The sequence below is a fragment of the Selaginella moellendorffii genome, unplaced genomic scaffold (assembly GCF_000143415.4).
Source record: "Selaginella moellendorffii unplaced genomic scaffold, v1.0 SELMOscaffold_19, whole genome shotgun sequence".
In the NCBI taxonomy this organism is placed as follows: Eukaryota; Viridiplantae; Streptophyta; class Lycopodiopsida; order Selaginellales; family Selaginellaceae; genus Selaginella; species Selaginella moellendorffii.
This window is the reverse complement of record NW_003314280.1, coordinates 2021024-2035290: the sequence shown is the minus strand read 5'-3', so window position 1 is coordinate 2035290 and position 14267 is coordinate 2021024. Positions and strand designations below refer to the sequence as shown.

Below are 14267 nucleotides of genomic sequence, written 5' to 3'. Positions count from 1 at the left end.
AATGTTTTAATATCACTTCATGCTTTTATTCCTTCACTCCTTAACTATACACTCAAAAGTTGTTCTATACTCCAATTCCTTCATTCCTTAACTATATGTTTAGAAATTTAATTCTATCTTTTTTTTTCAGTGGACCAATGCTCTAAAACTCGTGCCCTTGGCCCACATGGCTAAGGATTAGATTTTACTCCGTAGTTATATTAAAGTAAATCACTATAGGGTATAGGGTGAAAATCACATATACTACATTTAGTTGGTATCAGAGAATGAGTCTCAGTAAGTATTATCCAATGAAATTAAGAATCCAATTTTATTATGTATGCATAAATAAAAAAATGATTCAAGTGGGTTCACATTTGGTTACTATGACTTCACATGCATCTCTTGGATATAAATTTTAGTTACTTTTTTGGGTTTATGAGTAAAATATATTAGTAATTTGAGATTACATTTTGAGTTGGTAGGATTAATGTTAGCCTATTAGTGGTTCCTATGAGTTTTTTCATATTATCATAGGTAAAAGTAAAGTTTTATTAGGTTTATAATAAGTGGCAAAGAGGCTTCCACTCATAATCATGCTTAGGACGGATCCACTAGTGCCGTGCTATATAGCTACAGACTCAATTAAGATTTTAGGGATTATTTTATTGATTCAAATTTTCATTACTATGCTCTCTCATAAACTTTTCTTAGATTAGATAAAAGCAATTTGAATGCAAGCTTGAGGTTTAGTCAAAGTTGATTCTAAAAAAAGAGTCATTAGAGACAAAGGATCAAACATGTAAATTATTTTCTTTTTTATAAAAGATAATTTGGAATGAGGTGTAACTCATTACTTATGTTCACATCATGCAATTAGAATCCCTAATGTTAGTTATAATGGCATTACAAATGGTAGAGAGAAGTAAAGTGCTAAACTATTTTGCTTAGACTTGCTATTGAAAGGCATGAGTGACAATACTTAATTATTGGATGAAGAAGGTGTAATTAAGGCATTGACAATACTAACACTTATGTTAGCAGAAATGGTATTATTATAGTAAGTGATAAGGAATTTTCCTTAGAACTTGATTTTTTATGTTAGTTTTTTTATTTTTGTTTTGGTTTCATATTAGATCTTGAAGGTAATTAAAGAAGAGTGTAAGTATAATATGGATATTCAAATACATAATCTTCATGATTAAGTTTTGGGTATTCATTAGCATTTATGGATATCATTTTCGATGCTAGATATATGGTAATGATTTTCAATGTTTAAGTATATTATTGGGTCATGAGAATTTACATTAAGTTGAACCTATTTGAAGTTGTAGGTAGGAAGAAATTAGTTAAGTCTTGAAAATTTGCATTTGTAGATAGAGAATCATTTTTTACCTAAGATGGGAAATTTGAAAGAAAGAAGGAAGGAAAGATGGGGAGTAGGTGGTGGTAAAAGAAAGGGAAGTAACTGATTTTTACAAAAAAAATTATACTTTTCTAATAATCAATATGTTAATCATTTTACCCAAAAATCATTTTGTTTTTCTTGAGTTATTGCAAATTGGTGAAAGGGTTAGAATTGAATTTAGTAGGTTATTTGTATGATGTGGTCCAAAAAAGATGTTAACTTTTGAGGCTAAAGGCAGTTGAGTTTAATAGAGTTTGGAGATGAAATAGAAAAGTGTCTAGTGCATTTTTCTAAAACGATAACTCTTGTGCCTTTCTTCTGTAACATTATGTTTGGTGGCAAATTGCAATTTGTATTAGGCTAAACTTTATATGAGTAGTGAAGTCTCACTTTTCTTCACTTAGCACGCTTTAGTTGAAAATAGTGATATCCAACTTAATTGTTTATGGTTAAGGTATTAGTACTCATATTATAACTTTATCCAATAGGAAGTTATATACTTATGAGTTTATCTAATAGTCTTCACTTTAGTTTCAACTAAGTGTTGATTATTCATAGCTAGTTGTTAGATAAATGTGTTAGTGAGCTTATTATTGTACAAGTATATTAGAATAGCTATTTTTTATATACTTATCCATATTCATATATGTTGTACCTAGAGTGTTTTTCATTGGACAAATATATGGCTTAATGATATGAGTTTGGTGTTGAGTCATATAAAGGCAAGTTGGAAAGTGATTATTAATTATTTTACAATTTGTGATTGTTTATAGACTTTGTTAAAGATTGTTGACATTTAACTTAACTCAATGATGATTTAGCAGTGGTGGGCTTACATTATCAAATGGTGTTACAAGGGATCATGTTGTTAGGTTTATATGGTTTTCTGATCTTGGCATATCATGGTGATTCACTCTTTGATAATATGTTATAAGTAACTAAGTATTGTTGAAAGATTGGTCTTAAATACTAAATAAAGTATTTTTAATCTTGGTTAGTTTAGTTGTTAAAAAGCTTTAAATGGTAGTTCATTTTTGCTTTCTCTTAGCTTTCTTTTAGTGTTGATAACATTGAAATGATGCATTAATATTGACATTAAGATTGGAGTGAGATGAGATATTTCTTCATAAGCATATTGAGACAATTGGATTTTCTATCTATGATGGTTTAAATGGTAGGTGATTAATTAGGCTTATTAAAGATGGACATTTTGTTTTGCTATTCTCAATAAAAATAGTATTGATAATTTGGCTATACCTTTGTGTCATTAGCATTTATACATTTTAGTAATTAAAACATTTATTGGTATTCAAAAAAGTTAAGTGGTAAGTTGGATTAGCTGTATTCTAGATGAAATTATTTAATATTTGGCTTAATCTTTGAAATTTTAACCTTTGGTTTTTCCTTGAAAAGATGATTTATAAATATGTTTATAAACTATAAATACAAGATTAATCTAAATGAATAAGAACCATTAGATGGTAGAATAATCTAGAATATCCAAATATATTCTTTGTGTATTTACTCAATTTATAAACTTATGTAAACCCTTTTTAGTATATTCTTTTTTATTCTATCATATAATGGTTGATATGCAAGAAGATTAATTTTGTGTTTATAAATTACAAACATGCTTATATTATGAAGTGAGTTATATCTTGTTATAAAAGATAGATTCATAAATAATTAATTTGGAGATCACTTATTGTGCATAACTTTATTATATTTAGTTTTTGGATTGATGCAAAATATGCTCTTCATTAGTTTTGCATTATAAAGATTTGACTTATAGAAGTATTAAGAAGGATATTATACCATAATTTCTTTTTGAGCATAAAATTTGGAAATAGGGTTTTTCAAGCTTTTGATTCTTTAAGTTCTTATAATCATTAATTCATTTTTTAAAAGTTGTTGAGGAAGGCAATTTGTTGATTATCCTTGCTTAATTATTATTCATGTTAGATGATTTGCCATTCTTTAGGATAATGGATTGTTATTCAATGGTGGTTATGCATCTTTATTAATGGAATGACTTACAATCTTTTGTGATGGTAAATTGTTATTTTGATAGCTTTTGGCTTTGCACATTACCATATGTTATTTTTGGTGTATTGTAAATTAGTTTTTTGGGTTTAAAATATTGGTAAGATATTGCTAAAGCATGCTGTAAGCAACCAAAGAGAACGACTTGAGAGACGATCCATGGGGTTCAAATATAGAGGGAAAGGGCTCATGAATAAAAAAGAGTGCACCCCTTTTTCCAATTGGTTAAGGGTGTTGGGATACTTGGGGTTAAGCATCCCTGGGTTTGAATAGTACTGGGCTGGGTGACCTCCCGGGAAGTCTAAACTCAGAAGTTTACATTTAGTATCAGAGAGGTTTTAGGTCCAACTCTGTTGGTTGGCTAAGGGAATCACACCACATGTTGAGAGGTTTTAGGTCCGACTCTGTTGGTTGGCTAAGGGAATCACACCACATGTTGATTGACATCTGGGTGGTCTAACTTGCTCCTACTGGGCTCGACCCGAGGGGTACATTTAGTATCAAAGGGGTTTCAGGTCCGACTCTATTAGTTGGCTAAGGGAATCACACCACATGTTGATTGACATCGACCCGAGGGGTACATTTAGTATCAAAGGGGTTTCAGGTCCGACTCTATTAGTTGGCTAAGGGAATCACACCACATGTTGATTGACATCTGGCTGGTCCAATTTGCTCCTACTGGGCTCGACCCGAGGGGTAGGGTGTCAAGAGAGCGAGGCTCTCGGGAGAGCTGCGGCTCTCAACTTCCGTTCACGAGGGCATGAATTTGCAAAGAAGCGTGGTGGATTGTAAGCAACCAAAGAGAACGACTTGAGAGACGATCCATGGGGTTCAAATATAGAGGGAAAGGGCCCATAAATAAAAAAGAGTGCACCCTCTTTTCCAATCGGTTAAGGGTTTTGGGATATTTGAGGTTAAGTGTCCTTAGGTTTGAATAGTATTGGGCTGGGTGACCTCCCGGGAAGTCCAGACTCAGGAGTTTACACATGCTTAACCAACTCTAATTCCTTTATATTATTGACTAAAATTTATTTAAATTACCTAGATTGGTATTTTGTATGAATGGGTGTTTGTTAGCCTTGCAATATTCATTCTATTCTGTTTATTGTTGTTAAAGTTGGTTTTGATAAATTATGATGTTATTTTTTTCAAATGATATATTTACAAATATTTTACTTGTCTAATCAATGATATTTTATGTTATTTAAGCTATATTTTGTAAATTATTTTTCAAGTTTTTTACAATATTTGGTAGTTAGATATTATTATTAAGTTTCTTGATGATATATTTACTATTAAATTTTGTTAGATGGTTATTCCTATATCTTCAAAATATAATAATCTTGGTGGTTTTAAGCTAGAGTTTGAACCTATATCACTCAACACTTCCAAAATCCCTAACCTTAGTAATTTGATTTATTAGATGATAATTTAATTCAAATAATTTTTATTTTAATATTCACTAATAATTTGGTCTCTAAAATATCTTTGTCTATGACTTCAATATTGTCCATCTATTGATCTTTATGTTTAAGCTAGTATAGGTAAATTAGTTTCAACACTTCATGTGTATAATGAAATCTTTAGTCATGGGGTAACTATTGTAAACTGATTAGATAACTCACTTGATGTTCTTTATTCCGTCAAAAGGGTGTGGCCATATAAAACTTTAACAACCAATTTACAATAGTTTATTTAAATTTTACTGATGGGTTTGGTTTGTTTGCTTAGAAGGGTTATGGCCTTTGGCTTTTTTTTCTATGTCATGGCTAGAAGCTGTTTGAATGGTAATGTATTTTAGATAGAGAGGTAATTCTTTAACTCATTTAAATTGATAAACTTTTTCTTGAATTATTTTTTTAATAGTGGTCTAGACTAGAGTATGCATCGACAAGGATGTCGATCTTCTCAAAAGAAAGAGTATGTTATGAATGTGATTGTGAGTATCAAAAGTTACTTATTAACGAGTCCTTTCAAATATTTTTTTCTTTCTGCCATAATGGCAGGAGGTCAATACTACTAATTCCTTTTATCAATCCCTCTTGTTCAAGTGTTACTAAACTAGATTTAACATTTATATTTGGCTTGATGAGCATAAGGAAGGAATTTTTAAATATTTATTTAGCCAAAGCATACTTAGCTTGGTATGTTAATTATCTTTTGCTTTGTTTTGTACTGGTTTGTCAAGCATCGAGCACTAGTCCTTTAATATCATTACATAATAGCCTATTGTGTCCACTAAACACCCTCATTATCATGCCCCATATGTTAGTTTTATTTAGTTTTATAAATCATTTATAAAAAGTGTCTAGATTTGCTAATTATGTATTTAAAGATGTGTCTGTTTTTATTTTGTATCCAGCTTAGGTCTAAACCCTAGCTCCATACTATGCTAGCTAGTGGAGTATTTATATCCTTATATTAAACCATTGGTATATTGAAATAGAGTTAAATTTTATTTGGCTTTGTTTTGCATGTTAGTTTTGGTATTGAGATGTTAAATGCTCTAGGAATATTCTAATATCATTCTATGCGCATGTTTTTTGTTTAGTTGTATGCTAAAAAATTGTTCTATGCTCTAGTTCTTTTACTTCTTAGTTATATGCTTAAAAGTTTAACTTCATCCCTTTATTTAATGGCCTAAGGCCTTAAAACTTAGGTTCTGCTCTATTGTCCTTGGCCTTAAGGGTTAAATTTTCCTCTATAGTTATTCAATAGTTAATCACTATAGAATATAAGGTGAAAATTACGTGTGGTTTCATAAGTGAATAATCTTGCATATATTTTGAAATTCAAAATATACCAATAAAGGGCTTGCTTGAAAATATGTCAATGTTAGCTTAAAGTTTCTGAGTTTTTAAACTCAAAAAGTTAGTAAATTACTACACTACAACTATGTACTCAAGTGCATGTTATTCATACTAGCACAAAACTAGTATAAAGCTTTTCTTTGGGTCCTTGGGGCCTTGAGTGCAATGGTTTTATGTAAGTTAGTGAATTGTGTTATAACTATGGTAAGGTATTAACTTTATCAATTTCTTACATCTCTAATCACATATGTAAGATTTTGGCATTGTATTGGTTTGTTAGGCTTAAACATATTGCAAAGCAATAGCATAAGCTTTTCTTTATTGAATTTTTGTTTCTTAGTTTGAGCTTCATAATTATTGTAATGATTGTGTGGGGAGTAATGAGCGTTGCAATATAAAATTTGTATATAAATAAGTAATTGATTTATATATATTCATTTTTAATGTATATGCTAATGTGTTTGTTTTTTATTCTAGATTCTTTTTGTGCACTGGAAATAAGCTACAAAGAAATGACACTTGCAAAAGTAATTGAAGCACTATACTTTACATTAAAGTATATTAAATGCCTCTAAACCACAAAAAATGAGGCACAACTGTGCAACATGAGAGTTGAATGGAGCATGTGTAAAAGAGGAGAGAGAATGCCATAGTTAGAAGATCATAAATTCACACTTAATGACCAAAACAAGAGATAAAAACTTATTAAATTCATAGTTGGCAATTTTGAAATGTCATGCCTAATTATACATGGTATATCCCATATAAAAATATTATAAATATATATTATCACATTTTAATTGTTTTTATAGCAATTAAATGGTGATTGTGTGCATAATATTTTTGCATAGAACTCAAAAATAAAAATAATTTGCTACGTATTGCATGTAGAACACTTGGTTTGCTTAATAATAGTGTTATTCCTACTTATTAATTCAATTTATCAAATAAAAGTTTTTAATTATAAACATGTTTATAATTTATAAACACAAGATTAACCTTATATTAGATGGTAGAATAAAAAAGAATATACTAGAAAGTGTTTAAGAAAGTTTATAAATTATAAACATGTTTATAATTATAAATACAAGATTAATCAAAATGAATAACAACTGTTAAATAAAATATCCTAGAATATTTAAGCATATTCTAGATATATCCACTGCCAAAGCCAACCAAAAATATATATATGCAAAAAGTTCATATGTTTACACTCTATGAGAACCTACCTATGGGAAGAAATATAAAAGGATTAAACATCAAAATAATTAACTTTGATGCAGCAGAGGGATTGTTTTGATGATTATGTCCATTCCGTGTGGACTTGGCGATTGCTCGTGGAAAACATCTGTTAATCAGAGTGTCGTGCAAAAAGGCACCATTCCACTTGTTACTAAATCTTATATCAATCGCATATTATATATAATTTGGTTGCTTCTCGCAGCCTTTTTCTCGGTCGAACGATGACCCGGGACAGATTTTTTATAAACAAATCAAAGAGCAGCCAGGGAGCCATCCGGGATCCCCATTGAAGTCCACAGCATTATTGTCACAGGGCGGGAGGGCTTGTCTGGTCCCTGTGATGTTTGTGGGCGATCATGGTTTGCGCCTTGTGGAGCTTGTCTCCAAACAAAGAACGCAACGAAGCCCATGCCTTGTTTGCAGCGATTCGGAAGGGCGATGTGGATGGCGTGAGGAATGTAGCGGAGCAGCATCCACATCTACTCAATGAAGCTCGGTCCCTGCGCCGTCTAACGCCCTTGCACTTGGCGGCCTCCATTGGTCAGCTCGAGGTATGGTGGACCAAAAAAAATCTCTTTTCAATGGCTCGGTTTCTCTTTTTGATCATAAGGTCTTGATCGCATTGCTCGAGCGAGGCGCCGATGCAGAACCTCTGGATCGATATGGCAAGGTAAGCACGCTCGTGAATCATCTGTGCGTGAGAAGTAAGTGCTCCAAGTCATATTCCAGACACCCTTGATGCTTGCTTGCAAGCAGAAGAAATGGGCTTGTGCCGAGTGGCTTCTCGATCGCGCCGGAGCGAATGTAAGGAACTTACACTCAGGATTGACTTCTAAACGAGTTTTGCTTGCCCTTTTGGTCCATAGATAATCGTATTTGGTTCGTCACGCGGAAGAACATGCTTACACTATGCTGCCAAGGGAGGAAACTCTTCGTGCGTCCAGAAGATCTTGGCAGCAGCCGATTCAAGTACTTGGTACGTTCTAAATCCTTTGAACGTTTTGTTTCCCCGATGGCCAACTTGTATGCTTTCTCCAGGGGTCTGGCGAGATTCCTGAATGCGCAAGACAGGAGCGGGATCACTGCTCTTCACCTGGCCAGCTTGAGCGGCCATGCCGCCGTCGTCCAGGAACTTCTAAGCAACGGAGCGCTGGTCTCCGCAAGAACGATTCCTTATGGCCAGATCAATGAGTAAGTCATCCATTTTTCTGTCTTACAGAAGAGAAAACTTTCGACTTGGTCAGACTTGGTGGTGGAATGTCCCCGCTGCATGCTGCTGCTCGTGGAGGCTCGGTCGAATGCGTGCAAGCGCTCCTCTCATGGGGAGCAGACCGAAGGCATCGTGACAACGAAGGGTGATCGCATCAAACGTAGATCTCTTCTTTCTCATCATCTTTTGCTTCACAGGTTCACTGCTTACGGAGTGGCTAACGAGTACCACAACTTCGCCTGCGCGGCTCTGCTCAATCCCAACGCAGCAGAGCCGCTGGTGTGGCCATCGTCTCTCAAGTTCATCAAGGAGCTGGAGCCGGAGGCCAAGAAGCTGCTCGAGGCGGCTCTACGCGAGGCCAACCGGCGGCACCACCGACAGCACCACCGACCACGAAAACAAAATCAACAAGAGCGAGATCTATCCCAGGCAAGACAAACTTTTCACTGTTATCCCCACGAGTGCGAGTGGTCTCGAGAGACTTTGTTCTCTTTCTTTTTCCTTTGGACGATTGAGTGGATGATCTCCGTCGAGTGAGCGAGTGACACGGCAAGAGAAGCACAGATTAATTCGCTGCTGCTGTGGACAGGAACTCGCTGCTAGTGGGAGCAGCTCCATCAAGGACGAAGACGTGTGCTGCATTTGCTTCGACCACTTGTGCACCATCCAAATCAAGGACTGTGGCCACCAGATGTGTGCAACCTGTGCTCTCAAGCTCTGCTGTCACGGCTCCTCGTCGTCGTCGTCATCACCGCCGCGAGCACTAGCATGTCCGTTTTGTAGGCAGGACATTGCATCGCTCGTGCTGGCTCCATCATCGATATCTCATGGCTGCCGGGACGAGCAGCAGCAGGTTCACCACCAATCGTCGTCGTCGTCGTCCAGGCGATCCAGGAGAGTTAAACCCCTCTCGCCGAGCGTTTCGGTTGTTCTTCGTCAACTTAGTCATGAGGTATGGCGGAATCATGGCACGTTGGTGTGTTTGATCATTCCTTTAATCTTCTTTTCTCCTCGTTGCAGGAGATGGAAGGAGGCGATGCTCCACCACCACCAAACTCGAGTGGATTAAACAAAGGGAAAGAAGTGTCAATCCGGTGGGTGTAGAGCTGAAAGTTTTTGTGCGTGCTGCCAGGCCTAGGAGGTAGAGGAACCGATCGCGAAAGCAAAGATTTTGGAGAGCGTTTGCTCGCGGAGTCGCTGCTGTTGCGTTTGTCCGTGTCGAGCCTTGATTGTCATTCAATGCCCGGCAACGGCCGTGCAGACCCGACGACGGTCTCATGAACTTCTTGCCACTCCCTTAAAAAGCTTTTCTTTCTCTTGCTCTCACTCGTTGCTTCGTCGTCGGGGAGGGGCGACCGGATGGATTGAGCATGAATGAATGGATCCTTCGCTCGTGTCGCATTGCAATGCAGCCCAGGAGCATTTGTTCTTAATTGAGAGTGCTTTCCTCGGAGAGAAAGTACTTTGGATGGAGGAGGGAGCACTCCTCGGCTGGCTATGGCTATAGGGCATCTCTCCAAAGCCCCTACCTTTCTCCCACTTGTAATGAATGCGAGAGGTAAGATTCGATACTAGATAGATAGCTAGACTACTGGAGTCGCGCTGATTCCTAGAGGCACGCTCGCTCTCGTCTCGATGGATCGCGACGAGGAAGAGAGACCGCCGTCTGGATGGCCGCTCGGGCTCGAGCCCGTGCACTTGAGGAAGAGAGTGCTCGACACACTGGTGGACGAAGATCGAGATCCAAGCAGCAACACAATGAGAGGCACCGCCGGCGGCGCCAAGATCTCCACCACCAGCTACTCCGACGAGACCTCCAACTTGGAAACCGAGGTACGCATCAAGACACTGTTTGTGGGTTATCATGATCTCGATCGTGCAGTCGAGCTGCTCCTCCAAGTTCTTCCCGGATGACAAGCCCGTGACGCTGGGCGAGATCCTGGGGATGTCGCTCAACCATCTGGCCACGAGCTCCTTCCGATCCATCGAGCTCCACGTCGCGGAACAACCATCGTCGTCGCGGTCGAGCACTAGATCCTGGTCGAGCCCCTGGAGCCTGATGATGCGATGCAAATGCACCAGGGCGTCGACGGCCTCGAGCAGATTCGAGGACGATATCCCCATGCCCGGCAGGATTTACACGAATTCCATGTTCGAGGAGGATGGCGATCAGCACAGCGACGGCGGCCATGACCGTGATCCGGTCTCCCTTTTGGACCACCTCCGGGGCTCTGCGCTCCACGACATCGCGGAGAATCCACTCTTTCTGCTTGATTACGTAGCAACGAGGCAACAAAGGAGAGCTAGGTAGCATGAGCGAGTGGATTCGGGGTGGACTTCTCCCTCCCAAAAGGTCAAAGCCTTTGGGGTGCATTGGATGTTGACTTTTTGAGCATTGATCTTTCTTGTTTGATTTACACTAAGCTGACTTTTGGATTGATCCTCTTCTAAAAACCGGAGCAAACCCCGGGTCTTTGCCACGAGAAGGTAAAGACTGCACGAAAGATTATAATAAAATCAAGAGGAATGGCTCCAACTCCTTGAGCTCTTGACAAATGTCATGGATCATTCCCAACTTGATTGCACCTTTTCTGTGATTAGCCCCTCTCCTCTGACTCGCTCCAAAAGCTCACCCTTAGCGTCGTCGTGCTGTTCTTCCCCATCAGCTTCCTTGGAAGGATAGAATTACAATCGCATCGTCGCGTCTGTCCCAGTGCAAAGACAATAGGTGCAAAAACACCAAGCCGAATTTATCATCTTGTACTGTGCTTCTTTCCTGAAAGATCCATGTACAAGTTGGTGTGAGCTTTCGTCGCAAGCACAGGGCAGCGTCAAGGCCAAAATGAGGAGAATCCAAATCGAGATCAAATCGGGGTAGCGCACCAAAGATTTCCCAAAATTGACCCATCCCAGGACATACTTATAGGTACTTTTGCTTGTTGTCATGCAATCTCGGTGAAATATTCCAAGCTTTAGCTCTCTTTTAGGAAAGGAAAGCTGGGCTGGCGGAGCATATATCTTGGATAAGCTCACTCATCAACTTACAGGTCGAATACATTTTCTATACAACTGTGTATCCAAAAAAAAAAAGAGGGTGTTGGTGTTGCTGGAAAGTACCACTGGATCCCCCAATATACAATATGAAAATGCCAGAGAAGGGGGATGAATGCCCCTGTGTGTCGCGAATTTTTGTTAAGTGGGATGTGAACGATTGCCCATTTTCGAGCAAAGCATAATCAGCAAGCCCAAACATCAGCGCACACCAACCATACATTTCAAGATTCCAAGCTCACATACATTGAACCCCGGAAGGCACCGGAATATGCCGTGCCGCCGGTGGGTAGCCGCCGGCGGTGGAAATACACACGTGTCCGGGAGGGTTAGCCAGTTGTTATATCCTCTGCCACGTGGATGCGGGTGAGTGGGTGAGGCGTTTGAGCGGTATATATATAATTTTTCTCTCACACCTTCGTTCCATCACTGGAGAGAGCCGAGCCCACAGAAGCGTTTCTTCTCCTCCCAAGTCTCTCCTTTCTTCTTCCTCCTGTCTCTCCAAGAGTCCGAAAATTCTTTGCCTTGTGAATCGATTGCTCTGCTCGCCAAATTGCGCGATCGCCCGCCCGCCCGCCCGCCCACAATCGAGCCGAGCGAGCCCATTCCAATCCAATTGGCCGATCGATCGAGCGCAATCAATCCATCCATCGGGTTTTTTTGTGCTCTCCGCAAAGCTCTCTGCCCGGGAGCTACAGAGGGAGGGATGGTTTTCTTCCTCGTCGCGGCAGCTGCTCTGTACGCGCTTGCATTGACCCTGCTGCTGCCATGGATTTACCAGCGCGTGAGCCTGCGGCGGATCAACCTGCCGCCGGGATCGCTGGGCTGGCCTTTCCTGGGCGAAACACTGAGGCTCTACACGCAGTCTCCCAACGTCTTCTTCGCATCCAGGCACAAGAGGTAAATGTCCTCCCGGGAAAACACCAACGCAAAGAGCGAGAGACCATGATCCAAGAATCAAACCATTACAACACCCAAGCGCTTCTATACTCTGCTCATGCTCTTTCACTCTCCCTCTCGCCAAGCACACACTGTGCTTTTTCGTGCCATTGTTTTCTTGGCCTCTTTCTTCTTTTTTTTTGGTTGGGCGTGACTGACTCCTTCCTCTCGTCCGTGTTCTTGGCGTTTGTTCTTTTCTAGGTATGGTGAGATTTTCAAGACACACATCCTGGGCTGTCCCTCGGTGATGATCGCCAGCCCCGAGGCCGCCAAGTTCATCCTTGTCACGCACGCCCACCTCTTCAAGACCACATTCCCATCGAGCAAGGAGGGGATAATCGGGCCACACGCGCTCTTCTTTCACGATGGTGACTACCACCGCCGGCTCAAGCGCCTCATGCAGAGCTGCTTCTCTCCAGAGGCCATCCGAGGTCTCGTCCCGCACATCGAGGCTGTCTCCCTGGCCGCCCTGGATTTGTGGGAGTCGTCCCAACACCCGATCGACACCTTCCACGAGATGAAGAAGGTAACTCCACCAATTTACTCTCTCTTGCCATTAGCTACCTTGTCAAACTGCTACACCTATCTTTTTGTGATCTTTTGTGCTCACACCATTCATTGCCGGCCGCAGTATGCCTTTGACGTCGGAGTCCACCAGATATTTGGCGGGCAAGAGCGTGGGCTAGATCGAGGGGATCTCAAGCGTGCCTATCAAGCACTGGAGCGAGGATACAATTCATTTCCTATTGACATTGCCGGGACTCCATACAATACAGCCATGAAGGTGCTCTCTCTCTCCTCTCTCTCTCTCTCTCTCTCTCTCTCTCTCTCTCTCTCTCTCTCTCTCTCTGTGTGTGTGTGTGTGTCTGTGGGAAAATACCGTTAGAATATACTCCCGTCGTCCTCGAGCTCCCTTGCGTTGACAATGGTATAGTGCTGTCTACTTGTATGTCATAGTGGGTCTCTAGGAGAGAAGTCGTGCCTAGTGCTTCTTTAGTACTTTAGATTCCCCCTTTATTTCTCTCTAGCTTTGCTTTTTCTCTGACTTTCTGAGGAGTTTTTTTTGTTTCTGGTCCCGTCCAGGCAAGGAAGCACTTGAGCACGGTCGTGAGTCAGATCATCAAGGACAGGAGGCACCGACAAGAAGAGGCCCGCGGACACGATGGGGATTTGCACTACACAGACTTGCTCACCAGGCTCATGGACTCTAAGGACGCCATGAGCGACGAGCAGATCGGGGACAATGTGATTGGAGTTATCTTTGCGGCCCAGGACACCACCGCCAGTGTTCTAACGTGGCTCCTCAAGTACCTCAAGGAGAACCCCGTACTTTTGGACGCTGTCACGGTAAGCAATAGTCAAACGCCTCTTTTCTGTTCCACATTTTTGTGGATCTTCTTTTCTATCGTCTTCTTGTTGTAAGTTGTGTGACGACTAACTAGGCCAACTGGAACTCACTCGACGCTTTGGGCGTTTGTTTTTTTGTTCTTGTCGTCAACTTTTAGGAGCAGTTTTTTTATGTGTATATATCTGGCTGATCGCTCGAGCTGTTGCTTTGCAGGCGGAGCAAGAGCGAATTCGAAGG

At 40.0% G+C, this 14267-nt stretch overlaps 2 protein-coding genes across 4 annotated transcripts in view; both read left to right on the top strand.

Moving 5' to 3' along the window:
- The first annotated feature begins 7738 nt into the window (after positions 1 to 7738).
- On the top strand, positions 7739 to 11109 carry LOC9651578 (E3 ubiquitin-protein ligase XB3). Of its 2 annotated transcripts, XM_024677421.1 has the most exons (11): positions 7739 to 8033; positions 8093 to 8152; positions 8212 to 8286; positions 8349 to 8458; positions 8521 to 8673; positions 8727 to 8837; positions 8890 to 9121; positions 9282 to 9644; positions 9713 to 10250; positions 10306 to 10525; positions 10575 to 11109. In XM_024677421.1, the coding sequence occupies exons 1-9, from the start codon at positions 7839 to 7841 to the stop codon at positions 9794 to 9796; spliced, it is 1383 nt and encodes a 460-aa protein (XP_024533189.1). In that variant the 5' UTR covers positions 7739 to 7838; the 3' UTR covers positions 9797 to 10250; positions 10306 to 10525; positions 10575 to 11109. The 2 variants fall into 2 exon arrangements, with proteins under 2 accessions (XP_024533189.1, XP_024533188.1); XM_024677420.1 differs by having other exon boundaries at positions 9713 to 10525.
- A 1220-nt stretch (positions 11110 to 12329) lies between these two features.
- Positions 12330 to 14267, top strand: part of LOC9650889 (abscisic acid 8'-hydroxylase 3) — a 2853-nt gene continuing 915 nt past the window's right edge. Inside the window, exons 1-5 of one of the 2 annotated variants that reach the window (XM_024677496.1) lie at positions 12330 to 12643; positions 12884 to 13208; positions 13314 to 13466; positions 13766 to 14029; positions 14244 to 14267. The exon at positions 14244 to 14267 is cut by the window's right edge and continues 7 nt beyond it. In XM_024677496.1, the coding sequence (XP_024533264.1) occupies positions 12450 to 12643; positions 12884 to 13208; positions 13314 to 13466; positions 13766 to 14029; positions 14244 to 14267 (960 nt within the window). In that variant the 5' untranslated portion in view covers positions 12330 to 12449. Of the gene's footprint in view, positions 12644 to 12883; positions 13209 to 13313; positions 13467 to 13765; positions 14071 to 14243 lie in introns of both variants that reach the window. The other variant, XM_024677495.1, reaches the window with a different exon arrangement.